This window comes from Trichogramma pretiosum, unplaced genomic scaffold (genome assembly GCF_000599845.2).
Source record: "Trichogramma pretiosum strain Unisexual culture from Peru unplaced genomic scaffold, Tpre_2.0 scaffold35, whole genome shotgun sequence".
NCBI lineage: Eukaryota > Metazoa > Arthropoda > Insecta > Hymenoptera > Trichogrammatidae > Trichogramma > Trichogramma pretiosum.
This window is the reverse complement of record NW_019640943.1, coordinates 693,543-713,785: the sequence shown is the minus strand read 5'-3', so window position 1 is coordinate 713,785 and position 20,243 is coordinate 693,543. Positions and strand designations below refer to the sequence as shown.

At 40.9% G+C, this 20,243-nt stretch overlaps 1 protein-coding gene across 1 annotated transcript; it reads right to left on the bottom strand.

Moving 5' to 3' along the window:
* Positions 1 to 18,231: 18,231 nt before the first annotated feature.
* On the bottom strand, positions 18,232 to 19,557 carry LOC106653461 (ankyrin-3-like). Its single transcript, XM_023457938.1, has one exon. The coding sequence runs from the start codon at positions 19,555 to 19,557 to the stop codon at positions 18,232 to 18,234; it is 1,326 nt and encodes a 441-aa protein (XP_023313706.1).
* Between the last annotated feature and the right edge of the window lie 686 nt (positions 19,558 to 20,243).

Here is a 20,243-nt window from a genome sequence, read left to right as displayed (position 1 = left end):
TTTTTCGCAGTTTAAAAAAAAAAAGGGGTTCACTTCAAAAACGCGCGGAGTAAATACACATTTTTGAGAATTTGGAAACTCGCGGACGACGCGCTAAGGCGCTGATGAGGTTTTCTGCGCGTGGCGCGATCGATGACTTGAATTTGTCTACTATCCGATCGAATGGACGTTCGATTTTTTTTTTTAAGCCACTTCAGCCTCGGATGATAAAATTTGGTTTCGCTCAGTCAGTGGATTGTTAAAACGGCTTTCATTACTTTTGAAGGAAACGTTTTTCAGCTTTAGCAAATGTCTTTGAATTATTACACGCGAAGAGATTTATTTTCACGAATAATAAAATTAATCCACTGATTGTTGTCGACTGCTTTTATTTGGCTTTAAAAAAAAAAAAGATTATTTGATTTTTACTCTTGCACTGTGCAGCAAAGAACTGCGAAATTCATTATTTGAATCGGCGGAATCAGCAAGTTTTTGATTATTATTACATTAAAAAACACCTCCTCGTCGTGAAATAAAAAAATCAAACATTTTCCATGTCTATGTGTATGCGAGGAAGCCCACAAAAATCATCGTCACTGTATTCAATCGCACGTCAACGGATACAGACTAGGATACATACGATATTGGTGATCTTTTAGTTCAATGCAAAAAAAAGAGATAATAACAATCGCAGTCGACGGAGATTCGGCGTCGTCGTCGTCGTCGTCGTCGTCCGACGCGATCACCAGCCCGCGGGCGTGTCGTCCTCATCGAGGTCGGCCTTCACCGCCTTGACGAGCCTCTCGATGCCCCGATGAATGTCCCATAAGGTGGCCCCGCAGCCGTAGTGGCCGGGCGTGCTGAACACGTTGTACTTGTCGCAGTGCACCACCTCCAAGCTGGTCGCCGAGTCGATTATCGAGCCTGCCGTCTGCTCCAGATATTGGGCCAAGTGCGTTTTTGAGTCCGGGTCACTTTTCGCTCTTGCTATATACGAGCCCGCACACATACACACATACGCGTTAATGTCACATATGAGCAATTCTTTAAATGAAACGCATTTTTGGAGGTAGAATCGTGGCAAATTTTTTTTTCAACCTACGCGGATACGGACCCCCGCACGGTGGGCCTGAAGCCGCGATAGGTTTCATCAAAATGGCCACCAAAACTGATTGCACCATTGTTTAGTCGGTCAATCACAGATGAAAACCCCGTTCGAACCAAAATCCTAGCTGATCCTGTTCAAAAGTTATACGTATTTTTCTATTTTTATCCAAAAACCTCTATTTATACTCCTGACGCTGGCTCGGTTTTCGTAAAAATTTCCGACTTCACGGCGTTTTTACACGTTATTAGACGTATTTTGATGCGCTGAATCGATTTTTCGAGGTTGATTTTCTCGAATCAGGTGCGTTTAAAAGTTATAAACAAATTAATTGTTTAAACAGCCATATCTTGTAAAATATTGAAGATAGATTAAAACAACTGGCGTCTACTTGATCGATTACCTTTTGGAACGTCTTAAAATTTTCGTTTTTTGACGTACTTTCATTTGTATTAAGTTGCTACGTTATTATAATAATTTATCCCATCAAAAAACGCGTATAAACAAATGAAAAGTACGTGACAGTCATTAAATTACGTCTCAGAACAGCTAATAATTACTTTATAAACAATCATACTGGGATAAAAGCTATACAGAATTGTTGTGTAGGTTATTACCTTTAAAATGAGACGTCGATGAGCTCGATCGCACTAATACGAGCCAAGTTACGGGGGTTGAAAGATAAAAAAGGACGTATTTCTAGTAATTTTGCACTAAATATTGCATAACTTTTTTTCTAGTGGACGGATTTTCAATTAATTTAATGGAAATTCTTCGTCTTTTGAAGACAAATAAAATAAAAAAAAATTGTTTTAATCTATCTTCAATATTTTACAAGATATGGCCGTTTAAACAATTAATTTGTTTATAACTTTTAAACGCACCTGATTCGAGAAAATCAACCTCGAAAAATCGATTCAGCGCATCAAAATACGTCTAGAAACGTGTAAAAATGCCGTGGAGTCGGAAATTTTTACGAAAACCGAGCCAGCGTCCGGAGTATAAATAGAGGTTTTTGGATAAAAATAGAAAAATACGTATAACTTTTGAACAGGATCAGCTAGGATTTTGGTTCGAACGGGGTTTTCATCTGTGATTGACCGACTAAACAGTGGTGCAATCAGTTTTGGTGGCCATTTTGATGAAACCTATCGCGGCTTCAGGCCCACCGTGCCCGGGAACAGTTTTTGGGGGTCCTAGGAACATGTAACTACGTAGGAACCATTGAAATTTCAATAGTGCTTATTTTTATAACTACTTTCGTGATTTAGAGGTCGCACATTCATCGTGAAAATTGCCATCAAACATGCCGAGCTAAATATCTCGAAAAACTCGGTACGGAAAAAGTGATTTTTGAGGTTTAATTTCGATTTTTCCTCGTGAAAATGAAATGTATCGAAAAATCTGACTACATCATGAGAAAGCTGAGGAAATTTTCTATCGAAACATATCTTCATTAATTTTTTGAGTCGAATTACAATGTTATACGTGGAAATTTCTTTTACTTTGTTCGCTGTTTTCTGTTTCCGAGCTGTATTCAGCGCGGTCGCGAGGTTTTCGGCTCGCTACAATCAAAACTAGCTCGTAATTCGACTCAAAAAATAAGTGCAGATATGCTTTCGATAGGAAATTTCCTCAGCTTTCTCATGGTTCCATCAGATTTTCCAAAAAATCTCATTTTCACCAGGAAAAATCAAAAATAGACATTAAAGGTCCCTTTTTCCCTACCGAGTTTTTCGAGATATTTAGCTTTGCATGTTTGATGGCGATTTTCTCGGTGAATGTGCGACTTGTCGGAAAATCTGATACCACCATCGGAAAGCTGAGAAAATTTCCCGTCGAACACAGTAGCCAGTTCTTTTTTTTTTAGATGAGTTTTGATACTTTTTCAGCAACTTAGAAATTGAGTATTTAACCGTATTTACGAGAAAAGAGGATTTTTCGACCTCTAAATCACGAAAGTAGTTATAAAAATAAGCACTATTGAAATTTCAATGTTTCCTACGTGGTCACATGTTCCCAGGACCCCCAGAAACATTTCCCGGGAGTCTGTATCCGCATAGGTTGAAAAAAAAATTTGCCGCGATTCTACCTCGAAAAATGCGCTTTGCGCAATGTTTGTCGGATGCGCGCCGCTCCTTACGTGTCGTTCCTATGGTGACTCTCACGCCTCTAAAACACTCAGCAACCAGTTGGCAAGCATCGGAAATCGTGGCGATGGGCTTGTGGGCCGCTTTATAACGGTAAATGGCCTTCTTCACGTGACGTTTAAATTCTTCATGCCCGATACCCTGGCCGCCGGGAATGAAGAGTCCGCAATACTGATCGCAGTTCTCTCTCTTGGAGAGTTCTCTGAGATTGTAGATGGACTTTTCGTCGATCAGGTGCGCGGCGTCGTCCCAAGCCGAGCGGTCAGCCTCCTGTATCTTCTTAAGGGGAAACGGTTGCCCGGTAATGTGATCGATCGGTGTCATAGAGTAATTTCCAGCGTAGAAATGCGCGGTGAAGTTGTGCCGCTGCAGATTTATGGCCAGTGACATGACTTCCAGTGGAAAGGTGCCGTCGCGATCTCCGCAGCCGGCCAATGCCTATCGTACAAAGGACACGACGGCAAAAAGCGACGGATGAATCGATCGTGCCGAAATACACATCACAGTTTTTTTTTTTTTTTTTATCGAATTGTAAACGTTACCACAGCTACATTTCGCTCTGGGTGGTTGGGGTTGTAATCGGCCTCCATTATATCGGCTATCTTTATCTTATCGAACTCCGCTGTTACCGGTTTTTTTCTTTCTGTCGGTCTTTCCGCGAGCGAGGCCGCGCTCGTGTGCAGCGGTAGGTTAGATGCCGCCGGTGTTGTTGTTGTTCTTCTTGTCGCGGCCAATTTAGACACGTTGCCCGCCACGAATCGCAGAGACGAAAAACGGGACAACATTTTTACGGGGGTCGCAACGAAAAACGCGTGGATTTAAAACACGTGTCGGCTTCGGAAATTTTTTAGAATTTGGAAATTCGCGGTCGACACGCTAACACATCTTGTGCGTGTGCTCATGCATGCGTGTGTACATGCAGACAGATTTTACCATCTATCAACATTTTTCTCTCGAGCCAACTTCAGGTATGTCACGACTCGCGCGAGTATATGAGGCAATGTGCCCGACACGAAATCCGCCAGAGGACAGATGCACCCGTGGCTGTTCTCCGAGATTTAGTATGCCAATATGAGCGGTTCTCACTGGCCGTTAAATTATTAGAAATTGCTCACATCGAAAGTGAAGTCCCCAGGAGGATCTAAGGGTATATATTTTATTTTATGGACAGTTCTGAGTCATCGTGCATTTATTCCTCAGTTTACAGTAATTATAATTTTAGACAAATTGACCGATTTTGATTTTTTCTGTTTTTAGTGGAAGTTGCAAGTCTTGTCAAGAGGTAAAATTTTTTTACAACACGTTTATTTGTAAAATTAATAGTTTTCGATCTGTCATCGAAACAGCCATTTGACCAACTTCAACATTTTAACATTTTTTTATTGAGTTTCTGTTGAAGCAGTTCGTTGTGGAGTTTTCAACGAAGCGAAACATCATTTATTGTGTTTGTTATTTTGTAAGGGTTCCACTCATACAGTTGAATTTCATTTAATCACTTGATATATCATTGTAATAGGAGAGTAAATTAATAAACCATCATGAATATTACAATTGTTTATTTCTTCAATAAGACGATGAAACAATCCGAAAAAAAATTACACCGTTTATCGCACAACAATAGCCCAAAACTGGCCAAGTATCATCGTTCGATGTCGGATGATTTTCTCAGACCCAAAGGAGCGGAGAGTCAACGGGCGTCTGGCCTTATTAAACTCTTCGTATAACTGACCAATTCTCGGATCCCGGTGAAAACGTCTCTTCTACGGACTAACCTGTCGGTGTAACCGGGCGTGCTTATAATTCCGTAACGTTCCGCGCAGACAGTAGGCATTATCCCGTAGTGTTGCATGCCGAAGGAATGCGCCACGCGGATCATTCGAGACAAGAGGTAATTAAAGGGCCCATCTATAGTCGATAATAATTATGGTTTTCCTTAATGGTAATTTTTTTTTTATAAATAAAATACAAACGCTCGATAAATGATTCGATTGCGCTAACCTGACGCTTGCCGTCCCATAGTGAAATGTGATCGGGCCGTACCAGCCAACAGAAGACCGGCGTAAGATATGGTGGCAATCGGTTTTCTTGCCTCGCGGAAAGCTTGGATTTTACTTTGCATAACCCAATCCACACTACCGTTCTCGAATTCCGTTAGGAAATTGCTTCTACAATACGGAAAAATGGATGGATAATAAGGAAGGAAAAAGAATCGATCCTAGAGCAGGGTATAGGAAAAAAGGCATAATTACAAAACGCTGAGGACCCCGATGCCACCGGGAATAACGAGCGCGTCGTAATACTCGGGCTGGAGATCACGAAGCTCGTGGACGAAGTTCCTTGGGACAAGACGGGCGGCCTCCTCCCTGGCGATCGGTCTAAACCTGGGATCTCGAATTTCCATCACAGCCCTTCGTTGACCGAAACGCCAAGCATAATGCATTCGAGAACTCGGCGCGAAGTAATCCGCTTTTATTTTCTGGCGAGCGAGCTCTATCATCAGGCAGGCGGCTTCCAGCGGATCGGTGCCGTCTATGGTCTTGCAGCCGCAGAGTACCTGAAGAGACACGACGATGAACCATAAACTACGAGCGATGCTCCGAATTTTTTTGAATTCGCAAAATAGGGGATCGCGAGAGATTTTTTTTTTTTTTTTTTGGCGATAATGGCCAAAAACGATCCAATTTTCGAGAGGTTATACGGATACGCGACGGATGCGATCTCATTGCGGGGCGGTGTGCCGTAAGCACGGAACAATTCCCTTTTTTTTTCTTTATATTTATTTACGAGAGTTACCACAGCTACTCTCGGTGCAATCCTCGTGGATTCCTCCTCGACCTCATCGCTGAAGGTTATTGTCCCCTGATACAGTCGGTTGAATACAGGTGGTATTGTGTTTCTCGAGGCGGCCAATTTGGACACGCCGGCCGCCAGGAATCGTAGGGATGAAAAACGAGACAACATGTTTTCGCGGTCTTGACGAACAAAAAAAAAAGAAAAAGGAAAAAAGTTTCGCTTCAGAAACGCCCGGAGTAAATACACATTTTTCGGAATTTGGAAACTCGCGGAGGACGCGTTAACGCGCTGGTGAGCTTTTCTATATGCGCGTCGCGCGATCGATAACTTGAATTTGTCTACTATCCGAACGGACGGACGTTCGATTTTTTTTTTTTTTTGCGATTTGGTTTCGCCGAGTCAGTGCGTGGGTTAGAATCGACATTCGCCGCTGGCGAAATTCGAAAAGCATCGATACACGATTTCTGGATTGTTAAAACCGGCTTTCATTACTTTTGAAGGAAACATTTTTCAGCTTTAGCAAATGTCTTTGAATTATTTTACGCTCGAAGAGAATTATTTTAACGAATAATACAGTTGACCTACTGATTGTTGTCGATTGGTTTTATTTAGCTTTTTTATAGCGACACATCGACATTTTATCAGAATGCGACTTTCATAAGAAAAAAAAGTAGATGTTTTTTTTTCTCTTCATCTTCCGAATAATGCAAATGACGAAAATTCAGAAATAGTAGTTTTTCAACCTAAGAAATCATCCCAATACACGCATATTTAATTGAAGAAATTTTATCGGCTTTAAAACTGCACGATTACAACGTTGGATCTTCAGCCAAATTCTAACAACGAAACGTGCACGCCAGAAAATTGACGATGTACAGCAAAGAACTGCGAAATTTGGTACAATCGTCTCCGTGAAGCCAATTTGCGGTGGGATCGTAGAGTGTCAAAATGATACATTCACCTAAACAATAGAAAAATAGTTTTCCGCTCACATTTACAAAGTTTACCACCAATTGAAAGTCTACTTGGTGTATCGACACAATCCTTAATCAGTCTCGTGGATTTTTTTTTTTTGCAAAGTGGAAAAATCAGTAAGTTTTGACATGATTATATTTACAAGCATCTTGAATAAAAAAAAAACAAATTATATGGTCATATTTTATTATAAAACCAACATATCTCCGTCAGGTAAAAAAATGTATAAGATTAAATAAGATTCAATCAGAACAAAGTCCAAAAGCTTTGAGTATAATTTTAATTTCTTCGTCGTGAACTCTTCTTCGATTTAAAAACCGGCAAAACATCGTACATTTATTATACAGACTGGGGTATACAATGTAAAATAAAAAACTGGAAGAGCCATTCATAATCGACGGAATCGTGGGTTCATTAATCAATAGTCTGGTACTGCTCGGTTGATGAGATTACCGATGCCATCGTGAATGTCGGAGTAACTGGCGAAATGGTCCAAGTAGCCGGGCGTGCTGAAAACGTTCCAATATTCATCGTACGCGACGCCCAGAGCGCTCGTGGCTATCAACTGCCCGTTGCACCGATGTACCGACTGAGCCGCATGTTCGTGAGCCCAATAACCTCTATTCTCTGTTTTTTTTTTTTTTTTTTTTTTTTTTTTTTTTTTTTTTTTTTTTTTTTTTTCATAAGCTCGTATCAATATTCGTATAAATTCTTCATCGTCGTGATTGTGGAATCCTTACCTGGACTTCCGACGGTTACTTTCACTGCATCCAGAGCCGAAGCCAACAGAATAGCGGCGTTGGATGTCGTGGCGATTGGTACTCCGAACTCGCTGAGTCGTTGAATCACGTTGACCATTTTAACTCTGAGAGAATCCCGCAAGAGGCCCCCGCCGCCGGGAATGAAGAATGCGTCGTACCTTTGCACTAGCGACAAGTCCGCATACATAAACCGATCCCATCTATCTAAGCTTCTCCTACGGAGCATTTGCCTGGACTCCTTGGCAGGCCGCATTATGAACGCAGTTGGGCTTCCGGTTAGGTGATTGGTCTTGTACAGTATATCCTTACGATGCGGCGCGTATACATGCGCTTGAATACCCCGGATCTCCAGTTGTAAGAGCAGGGACATGACTTCCAGATTTACGCTGCCGTCAAAGTGCCCGCAGCCGGCCACGAACTGGAACACGACGGAGTCGCGTTACGCACGACGCAGGAGTTTTGCCGCTCGTTGCATCGTTGAAATGAAATTCGTTCGAGTAAATTTGCAACGACCGAGAGGTTATAACATAGCAGCGGACTCGATAGCGAGTCGGAACGACGATCGTTTCAAAATCGCTCCCTGTCATGGTTGAATGATTTTTTTTTTTTTTTTTAATCAATTTATAAACGTTACCACAGCCACACGATTAGTTGGTTCATCGTTGGAGGACTCGTAGTATTCTTCGGGTTCGTCGGGTTCGTCGGGTTCGTAGGGTTCGCCAATAGTCATTATCAGTTCGTCAGTACGAGGAGGATTCGTCGGCTCATTTACTGGCCTATCGTTCCAATTTAATGGGTTTATCATAGTGTACGGTCCGATATCTGACAACTCGCTTCGATCTATTTCTGGCGGTTCTATGCGTCTTCGGTTGCAGGCCGCGCTCGTGTGCAGCAGTGGGTTAGATGCCGTCGGCGTTGTTGTTCTTCTTGTCGCGGCCAATTTGGACACGTTGGCCGCCACGAATCGTAGGGACGAAAAACGGGACAACATTTTTACGGGGTTCGCAACGAAAAGCGCGTGGATTTAAAACGCGTGTCGGCTTCGGGAAATTTTTTTATAATTTGAAAACTCGCGGATTACGCGTTAACGCGTCTCGTGTGCGGGCGAGCTCGCGCGTGTAAAGTACGTTTTGTTATCGTTCATCTATTAACCTTTTTTTTTCTCGAGCTGACTTCACGCGTGTTATGACTTGCAAGTACGAGGGGCAATGCGTGTATACCAAATCGCATGGAACAGCTCCCAACTCATGAAAAAAATTAACTAATGAATTAATTAATTAATGAATGAATTAATTAATGAATTAAATTAAAATTAAAAATTAATGTTTAACTATACAGCTGTTCCCCCTGAGATACAGCTGTTTTCGTATGATGCATTTTTTGAGCTTGCAACTCGATAATTCTGTTCGCTGATTTTAATTTTAAAAAACGCATCGTACGAAAACAGCTGTATCTTTGAGAAATTTTTGAATTTTCAAAATCCGAAAACGGCTTTGGAAAGGTAAGACGAAAACATCTATGAAATAGTGGTATGTAATTTTTTCCAATGAATTGTAAATAATGAAAATAATGAATGAAAATAATTTTAAAGTTTATAATAATAAATAGTTGGATTTGTCATATAAAATCCTAAATTTTGGCTGAGTCGAAAAATTGTTTGAATTTTTGCTATTTATTTGCCGCGAGCTGGAAAATTACTTTGCGAATTTTACGAAAAAAAAATAGCGAAAAAGTTCCTTTTTTCAGTGAAATCGAATGAATCGTCGAAATTTAAACACTGCCGATTCGACCAGCACTGTTTAGAAAATTTTTGGACAAAAACTTATACAAGATTATGTGGGTCAGTGGCACGATCGCAAATTTTATTTTTAAAGTGTTATTTTGAGTTATTTTCGGTGATCTCATAAAAAAGCACATAAATTGTGCTTATCTCGCGAGATGGACTCCCTTCCTAAAAATGCCCTGCATGAGTACGCAGGAAAACTCGAAATACCTCAATTTCGCGACTTTTTCACAGGCGTCGTTGTAAACGATTTTTCCATTTTTTTTATAAATGTATAAATTATTACTAGAAAATGTATTCAATCCACATGCGTTCAAAAAAATGAGCAATATTTAGAAAAATAATCCAATAAAATATTTTATATGTGAGATCACCGTTTTCAGTAGTTCAAATATTTTTGTTGGGTGGATTGAAATTAAAAAAGATGTTATTTGACAATCCCAGCGTAGATACTCTTGCAAGCTTTGCGTCGTAACTTCAAAATAAGCTTCATCTTATTTGAAATTCTTATTTGTGATTTTAGTATTAAAAAAAAAAAGAAAATTATTTTAAAAATCAACTTGTTTTTTTTTCTTACCCGTAGTAGACGACAACATTAGAAAACATCCCTCGACCTATCGTACGTAACGACGCTGTGTAGCACCCATTGAATAGTATCTGAATCGATTGCATTGATTGTCAATAACTGTAATAACGAATCAGAAACAGATTATCTGCTAATATTCGACGGAAAATTTTTTGTCACCGAATTATCGCTTTTTTCTCAAAATTTTGATAATGGATCGATATGTGGGGTAAAATTCCTGAACTGTCCTAGCGACCCAGCCGAGTGGCCTTTTTAAGCAAAATCTCTCAATCTCTAACTAGCCGGAAAAGCCACTAAACATCCTTAGAAAAAATATGTGATATAGGTTTTCGATGAGAAATTACCTCAGCTTTCCGATGGTTCCGAAGTCAAATTTTCCGAAATTTTCCCGGAAAAAACTAAAAAATATGTTTTAAAGTTGAATATCTCAAAAACAACGTTTTTTTCCTCTTTTTTATGTTTCCAATCGAAAGAGGGGGTTCTTGTACGTCGTGAAACACTATTTTTCACCGTGTGCAATCACTAAAAATTTCGAGCTACAAAAGAGATTAAAGTCGGCGCGCGCCGCAGCCGCTACGTTCTCGTTTTGTGCCAATAATAGTTACCAATTTATCTGAAAAAATTTAACAATATGTTTTCGATGTATTGTTTTCTCAGCTTTCCAATGGTGCTATCCAATTATCCGAAATTTTCCATTTTCATCGGAAAAATCGAGAAATTCAAATGTTTTTATGACTGACGAAACAGGAAAAAATCACTTATACTAGTACATTTAACTTTTAGAAACTGCTTGCGAGTTTCATCGGCAATAACAACTCGCACTCTGAAAATAGTAAGACAAACCAAAATTATAGTACTTGATTCGTAAATGCTCATGATATTTGAATTTATCGATTTTTCCGATGAAAATGGAAAATATCGAAAAATTTGACCTCGGAACCATCGGAAAGCTGAGGTCATTTCCCATCGAAATCCTTTATCACATATTTTTTCCAAGGATGTTTAGTGGCTTTCCCGGCTAGTTAAAAATTGAGAGATTTTGCTTAAAAATGCCGCTCGGCCGGGTCGCTAGGACAGTCGCTGGTATCGTGTACCAGCTACCTCGAACGAAGCCCGTGATCCGAAATTTTACAACGAGGATTACATTTTCATTCCAAATGTAATTATGATCATTTTTCTGGACATCAATCCAAGAATCCATATATCGCTCGTATCACTTTTCGGAATTATAAAATTCATCCGTTATCGAATTCGAACGAGAGCGCAAAAAAAAACGTACTTCCACGAGTCGCGTAAAAAGGCGGTCTCTATTTTCTTTAAACTCGCGGGTCGAATCGTACATTATCATATTGCCGCGTGGCAGGCAGTCAACGACAACGGACAAAAAAAAAAGACCGAGAGAGAGAAAGAAGGAAAACGAAGAGAGTCAATTAAAGTGCACGTGTGTGTGTGTGCGTCACGGCAGCAGCAGCAGCAGATCGCCGTCGTTGACTTCGCGCTGCGCACAGTATATTATATCTTTTCTTCAAAAAGATTATTAGAAGCAAGTATGTCAGTTTGGACCCTACAGTAAGAATTAAACTTACCTATGTTTACCTATGAATCTATGATTACCTATGATGTTAATGAAATCAGAAACTTTTTGACAAGTACACAAGCAATTAAAAACTATTGTTGAAGACATAAGATTATGAATAAACTCAAAATTAATTATAAATATTATTATTCATCAGCTATGAAAAAAATAACCATTATAAGTTTTTTCAAGTCTATTGATAATATTCATAAAAACTATGATAAAATTTTCATAAATATTTCTGAATTGAATGATAAGTGGATGAGAGCACGCTAGTTAGCTATAGTATATGAAAAAAACCGTAATTCTATGACTTTACTTGCCCGGCCGTCTAGATTAAATACAAAACGTTTACACCTACTTCAATAGAAAAAATTTAATGTATGCAAAATGAAAATGACGTTTTTGATTAAAACATTATGTCAATTTATGAAGTACTTATATTTATTTATGTATTTTACTTCATTTTATTCATTTTTTTCTTCGATAGATCTCCGAACAATTAATAATGCTTTTTCAAAGTAACGTTTCAACATATCTGCTGCAAAATTATTATGTAACAATCGTAGTTATTTATTTAAAAATTATTTTTCTGTAGTTTAAAAAAATATATATTAATAAAATAATAATTTTTGAATTATCAGTGTTTTTTTAAAAATTATGTCTTTAGATAGTTCGCATCGTTTTTCATCTAGACGGCCGGGCAAGTAAAGTCATAGAATTACGGTTTTTTTCATATACTATAGCTAACTAGCGTGCTCTCATCCACTTATCATTCAATTCAGAATTAATTATGAAAATTTTATCATAGTTTTTATGAATATTATCAATAGACTTGAAAAAACTCATAAAGTTGTTTCTAATTTTATATAATATCTTGGTTTGCTTGTGTACTTGTCAAAAAGTTTCTGATTTCATTAACATCATAGGTAATCATAGGTTCATAGGTAAACATAGGTAAGTTTAATTCTTACTGTAGGGTCCAAACTGACATACTTGCTTCTAATAATCTTTTTGAAAAAAAGAATTACCACTAAAGGATTATTTAAAATCTCAGTTGTTTCTAATTTTATATAATATCTTGGTTTGCTTGTGTACTTGTCAAAAAGTTTCTGATTTCATTAACATCATAGGTAATCATAGGTTCATAGGTAAACATAGGTAAGTTTAATTCTTACTGTAGGGTCCAAACTGACATACTTGCTTCTAATAATCTTTTTGAAAAAAAGAATTACCACTAAAGGATTATTTAAAATCTCAGTTGTTTCTAATTTTATATAATATCTTGGTTTGCTTGTGTACTTGTCAAAAAGTTTCTGATTTCATTAATATCATAGGTAATCATAGGTTCATAGGTAAACATAGGTAAGTTAATTATTTTACTCTAAAACTGTATAAAATTGAAGATGCGCTCGCGCGGAGCAATAGTCGCAAAGCGGAGAAAAGTCTGGAAAAATATTGCGCTTGTGCATTTTGACAGATTTTTGTCTTCTCTTTTCAATAATAGTGGTATCATCGAAATGCATAAGCGCAATATTTTTCCAGACCCACATGCACCGGACACGAGTAAAAAATTAAAATATGGCCCGTGCCAGCGCAGCTTCAATTTTATACAGTTATTGGAATAATTATGTGTTTCCGATTTTTTTGATATTCACGAATTTTTTTACTTTTGTTTCGAGCAGAAGCTTCAAAGCTTTGCAACTCATTTTCAAATTCAAATAATTTTTCTTCGGAACTCAGACTATATTTTGGTTGACTTTTGAATAAAACACTATTTTAATTTAATTTTTTAATTTTTTTGACGCCCGGGGTGATTTATGTACAGTAACACCGCAACTTTCGGTCAAAGTCATCGCCGAGTTCGAATTTCGACCTAGTGCGTGAGGGGGTTACCGAGGACGATATTTGAGCGAAAACATCTCGACTTTCCGAAGAAAGTCATCGTCGAGTCCGTATTCCGATCTAGTGCGTCGAGCGGGCCGCCCGGAATAATATAGTCTAATAATACGGTAACATCGCAACTTCGCGGATAAAGTCATTGCCGAGTTCGGATCCCGAATTAGTGCGTCGAGCTCGCTACCCGGGACGATACTTGTGCAAAAACATCGCGACTTCCCGGAGACTGTCATCGCCGAGCCCGGATTTTGACCTAGTGCGCCGAGCGGGTTACGCGAAATGATATTTCCGCGGCAAAATCGCAGCTTCCTAGAGAAAGTTGTCGTCGATTCCGGACGGATATCAACCTGATGCTCCGAGCGGTCATTCTAAAGAATATTTTCGCGTAAAACCTGTAATTGCGTGGAGAAAGTCATTTTCGAGTTTCGAGTTCGACCTGGTGCCCCGACCGGGTTACCCAGGATAATTGCGAGAATCTTGATGTCGAGAGAAAAATCTACATGTATCGTTTAAAACTCATACATATCAAATCGATGCGCAGCATCTATACATAGATACATTTAGCCTTATTAATCGATTAAATCGATGATATGAAGTTGGCCGGAAGACCACGTGAGACCGCGTTTTGCGTGAGACCGTTTTTTCGTCGGGGATTTTTTCTTTTATCATTCGCATTTTAGTTAATACTGCGTATTTCGGAGAGTATGAATGCACTATTTTTGGTCACTTTTTACAAGGAATCGATTTACCGAATCAGAATTACCGTATGTTTTATAGATTTCAAATAATAACGTTAGGTTGTTTTCGCGGGTCCCGAAATCGCGATTCTCGCGTATATGAGGAGCGTCGAGTGACGCTGCTCTCGTCTGCCATACTTGCCATTCGGAGCGCGACACGCGCTCCTCGATATACCTCTTATCGAAAAGGAAAGGACCGTTACGGAGATTCCTCAGATCCCGACTCGCGCGAGCGCAACCTTTATACGCTTAAATGCTAATTTTTCGCCTGGAAATGTATATAGGTATATATATAATAGTTGGTTTCAAAAGAGCGAGACTCGCGGAGTCGAGTCACACACACATTTTTTTTGTTGTCGTACTCTCGAGTTTACTCTTTCTCGTTCGGTATTGCACACGCGCGTATTCCTTACTTTTATACATACATATATATAACATTAAACGGCGTATGAATTTAATTAGCGCAACGACGTGCGCGGCAGGTGAATATACGTATATAATACGCTCCGCGAAAGGAGAGCAGCAGCGGCAGATTTCAGGAAAACTCGTGTGCGTATATACGCGCCTGTATGCACCGGAGAAAAAGAAGCCCCTCGATCGCTCTCTCGTATATATAAAATACATATGACGCGTAGTGCGGAGACATGTGTGCGCGCGCGCGCGACTGACCTTTTTGCGATCACGAGCGATCTCTCGTGTGGCGCGTGCGAGAACCGATTTTTTTTTCCTCCGTGGATGCTCTTTCTCCTCGCTGCCGCGCGCGCGACATTGTTTCATATATATAGCGCATATATATAAGTGTGTGTGTGTGCGTAGGGCCTCGTGCGCGCTTGATGTATAATCGGGGGCAGGCGGCCCTTATATACCATCATATGTGTGTAAGCTGCGGCGACTGGTGCAGAGCAGCTGAAGAGTAGTAGGGATGCTCATAAGTGCACACGAGTCTCTGCTGGCCCCCCCTTCTTCCTCTTCTCTTCCCCGGTATCTTTTACTCTTTTCACCTCCTCCACTCGCGCCTGCCTCAAGTGTGTGTGTGTGTGTGTGAGTCTCTGTATCCGTAGATATGCACCTCTTTTTTGCTCTCTCTCACTCGCTCACTCACTCACTCAAGTCTTGCGCCAGGCGGCTAACGTTCTCGCAGCGCGAACCTCATGCTCATTCGCGAGTTTCTAGCCGTGCCGATCGCGCTTCGTTTATATACATATCCGTAACGTAATCGTACGCGAAGCGGTGGTGCGCTACGTCAGCTGTGTGCGCGCGTGTGTATATCGATTTATTTATCTAATTGTATAATTACTCGTGGTACGAGAAAAGAAAAAGTAGGTGAAGTCAATTTTTTGGTTGTTTTACGCGCGACGTTCGAGTGAAGATCGGTACGTGTGTACCGCGAGTGATTATATTCTCGAGGCGCACGAGATCGGTATCGTACGCGTTCGTCAACCGATTTTCTGGTTTATAAAAATAATAGCAGCTATTATCAACCGCGAAAAAAAAGTTCGTTTCGTTCGAGATTGAAATTCGCGCCGAAGAAAAAGTTCAGCGAGAAAGAAAACGAGCGATCGGTATACGAGTGCATCTCTACAAGTGATACCATAAAAATCGAGTGCTTTTGCTCAAAATTTTATAACGTGAATCAACGAGTTGTGCATGTGAGCGCGTGTGTTTGTGTATATGTGTTTGTGACTGCACGTGCGAAGATTCGTTAAACCAGCTCGCCCCTATTATAGAGATCGGCGCGCGAGCCGATATATATGAAAAGGCGCCGCCCGGCTGCGAAGCAGAGAACACACGGCTCACCGTCGCTCGGTCGTCTCCGACGCAGCCAGAAGGAAGGCATATAAACGACACCCTTGAGAGAAGGCAGAGAGAAGCTCGCGGCGTCGATCTCTATACGTCTGTTCTGTTTTTTTTGTGTGTTTGTCTCGTTTGTTTTGGCGCGTTTTGTTTCTTCTTCGTGTCGCCGCGCGTCGGCGGCAGCGGTTAGTATATAGTCAGCTACCAGAAATTCGTATATAAACGGATAAGACGAGAGCAAAAGGAAAAAGAAGGCCAATGTCAGCGGTATCCGCGATAGTCGCGCTCGTGTGTCTGCTGTAGACGAACAAAAAGGGTGAGTCGATCATTCATCGATACTGTTAATTTTAAGGAAAATCTTCGTATCGAATAAAAGATAAAACGAACCGAAATACAGTAAAAGAAATAATTTTCGCACCCTCGAGTATACATTTATACACGCACGACCTCTCTCGTGTACGAGTAAATATTCATTAGACGAAAAAAAAAAAAGAAGGGAGAACATTTACATATCGCCATCGACATGCGGCCGCGCAAGTCTCGCGTTGTCATATCGTTTCGTCCGTGTCTGTCTCCCGTACGTGTTTGTGTATGTATCTATGTGTGTGTGTATGTTTTTCCTTCTTTCCTTTTTTTTTTCGTTCGTTCGTTCGTTCGTTCTGTCGTTGTTGCCCGTTGTTTATATACACGAGACAGAGAGACGTATGGAGTCGCGAGGGGGACGTATACGGGATGAGAGACAGAGAGAGAAAGAGAGAATATTTATACGCGCTGCAGCGAACGTGTGCACTTGTTACGCGATCGAGCGACGACGATTTGCGAGCCTATACGCGGGGTATAGGTACTACTACTACTATACTACTACTGTGGATTCGGACGCTGTGCTGCTGTTGTTGCTGCCGCTGTGCTCGTCCACATGTATTATACACGCGCAGCAGAAAATCAAGAGCATCGAGCTGAGAGCGGAATTTTAAGTGCTCGTGTGTGTGTGTGCAGTGCGTTGCTTTTACATACATCGACGTTTGCGAACGAGAGAATTAAACGCGACTTATTGACGCATTGAAGATTTCAGAGTTTACATGTATACGTATCGCACGGGCCCTCGAATTTTTTTAATAAGTCGTGTATACACGAGCGTTAAGGGCAAATAATGTAGATCCGACGCGTTAATGCGTCGAGTAAACTTTAACGAAAATTTCGAGACGAGAAACACAGACAGAGAGAGACTCAACAAGGTTAACGATCATACATATAAATGTACGAATTTCTTTTTATTTGCTTCGCCGTCGCGACTCCTCGATGATAATCTTATCGATCCTTATTATCGAGAATTTGCGTGTTGTACCGTTTTCTTTTCTGCCGCTCGTTACGCGTTTATTACAGCGAGTTGGGTGTCCTATTATTGTGCAACCTGCGTGATGTATTTTACACCTTGTAGTCCGAAAGTTAGAGGGTTTTCGTCAAAATTACGGACTCCATTCGGATTCTACAAAGCGTATTTCGATGTTTCGAACATTTCATTAACAATTTTTTGTACATTAAATTTTTATTTTAAATCATAATAAAAATATAAGTCATATTCCGAAAAGTAAGGCGTATGCGTTAAAAAAAAAGTATAAGGCATGACATATTTTGTTTTGAACCTGGTGATTATCAGATATTATTGTTGTTGAATGATTGTTATTAATTATTAATTATAATTATATTAAAATTATTTATTTTATAATTATTTAATATTTGACCACGAATATATTCTTGAAAAAAAGCAATACGTTTGAAATTTTTTCATTTAACGTTGGTTTATTAAAAAATTAATGAGTGAGTTGATAATTATCAATAATCGTTTTTTCCTTACATTATTTAAACATTTACAATTGGCTATAGTATAACTTTTTTTTACATTTACGTTCGATAACGTATCTATAAGGTGGCGTAAAAATGAGTGTACATTTTAAGATCTGATATTACAAACGATCGTGTGCTTATCAATAAAAAATGATCGAAATGAATCTCGTTAAAATTTTCAAGAACAATTTTGCCGGCCATTCATTGCGTATCTCTTTGTTTAAATAATGCGTAGACGAGTGAATACCTCAGACGACGGTGTAGGTAACCGTCTGGGCCGAACTGCCCGCGACGTCGACATGTACCGTTTGAGGTTGATCAAAGGTGAGACTACTCAGTATATCCAGCAGGTCACGGTACACGTCGAGATTTCGACTCATCATGAGCAGGGGAGTGTCTCCCTCGTTGTTGGCCAGAAGCGAGTCGGCGCCACTCCTCAGCAGCATCTCGGCCATGGCTTTGTCGTCGCGTCGTAGAGCCAAGTGCAGGGGGGTATCGCCGCGCTTGTCCCGGGCGTTGACCTCCATCAGCTGGAGTCTCTCGTTGACGACTCGGAAAAACGCCTCGATCAGCTCTCCGTCGCACTTTTGCCTGCAGAGGATGTGTAGGCAATTGCCACCGTCGGCGCAGGCCAAATTCGGCTCGGCGCCCCGCCTCAGCAGCAGATCGACGACCCTCTTGAGTCCCCGTTCCAGGGCGTAGTGCAGAGGTGTGTTGCCTTTATTGTCCCGGACGTCGACCTTCACCGACAGATACATCTCGTCCGCGACGCCGAAGAACAGCTCCGCCAGGTGGCCGTGGCGGTCCCGCCTCGAGACGACGTGCAGCGGAGACATCCCGGCGTTGTTGACGAAGTTCGGATTGGAGCCGCGCCTCAACAGCAGCTCGACCATCTTGGGGTTGCCCCAGTGCAGGGCCAGGTGCAGCGGTGTGTTGCCGAATTTGTCCCAAGCGTCGACTCGCACGTCGAGGTCGCCTAATTGAAGTAACGTCTGCGCCAAGCCCGTGTCGCATTTCTGATTCTGACTGAGCACGTGCAAGGCCGTCAATCCGTCTCTGCTTGTCGCGGTCGGGTCGGCGCGGCCTCGACTCAGGAGCAATTCGGCCGTCTTCCAGTGGCCGTGGTGCAGAGCCAAGTGCAACGGTGGGTCTACCCTTTTTAAAGCTCGAAAATCCGGACTCTGTCCGGCCTCGATGAATCGCTCGACCACGTCGTGGAAGCCATATCGGCAGGCCACGTGGAAGTGGCTCAAGCCCGTCTCGTCGACGTAATTCGCCTCGAATCTGTCGTACACTCGAAAGAGGGTCCGGATCTTGGGGCTCTCCAGGGGTAGATCGCGCCTGGCCACGAAATGCACAGCTGTGGTACGCCGCAGTATCGGCTTACCCTCTTGGTCGACTTCCGGCTTGTCTTTGTAGTTCATGAGGGTCATTATCTCGATCAACGACGTGAATTGACAGTCCCTCGACTCATTTTTCTCGGAATTGATGTTGGCCCGGAAAAATTCCTCGAGTTCTGGCAGCGTCAAGTCCAGCTTTTTGTCGATGACGTTGTTGTTGTTCAACTGGTCCATGACGGCTTTGTTCTACTTTGGCGCGCGAATACTTTTAATTACTTATTAATCACTTGCCGGTGCCGACTGTTATAGTCGAGATCTTTTTTGTGCTGCTTATACGGCGTCGTAACTCGTACTGATCTGGAACCACGAAACACCAGTAGCACACGTGTTACGGAGCAGAGCACAAAGTGAAAGTTCCGTACGTGTGATGGAGCGGTTAGGCACACCGAGAATAAGATACATTGTCTCCGAGTGTAGAAAGAAATATTATAAGTGGAAAATTGTAATAACAAAAGACAAAAGATCTGTTAGAACTAGAAAAATGTCAAAAAGATGATCGCGATCGGTATATTCTCAATGTACGATTTTACTTAATATCATTTTTGTTTAGTGACAATTATGATTGTATGATTTTCTTGATGTCTAATTGTTATAAAATGTAACGCACTCTCGATATCACTAAAATAAATATGCATTGAAGAAATAACAGACTTAGAGTCTTATTTAGTTTCCTTTCTTTTCAGAAATCATAATAGTAATTTACGATACAAGTGCTATAAGTAACCCATGGAACTTGTATCACACACGACTACGGGGAGTAAGTTCACATTTATGACCCCTATTCCGATGCATAATTCGCACTCTCTGGAGCGTATGCGAGCAAATCAAGAAGGTCTTATATAAAACGCTCATCAGTAGCG

Excerpts from the sequence above, each read along its gene's own strand:
- LOC106653461 (XM_023457938.1), bottom strand. The coding sequence starts at position 19,557 with ATGGACCAGTTGAACAACAACAACGTCATCGACAAAAAGCTGGACTTG.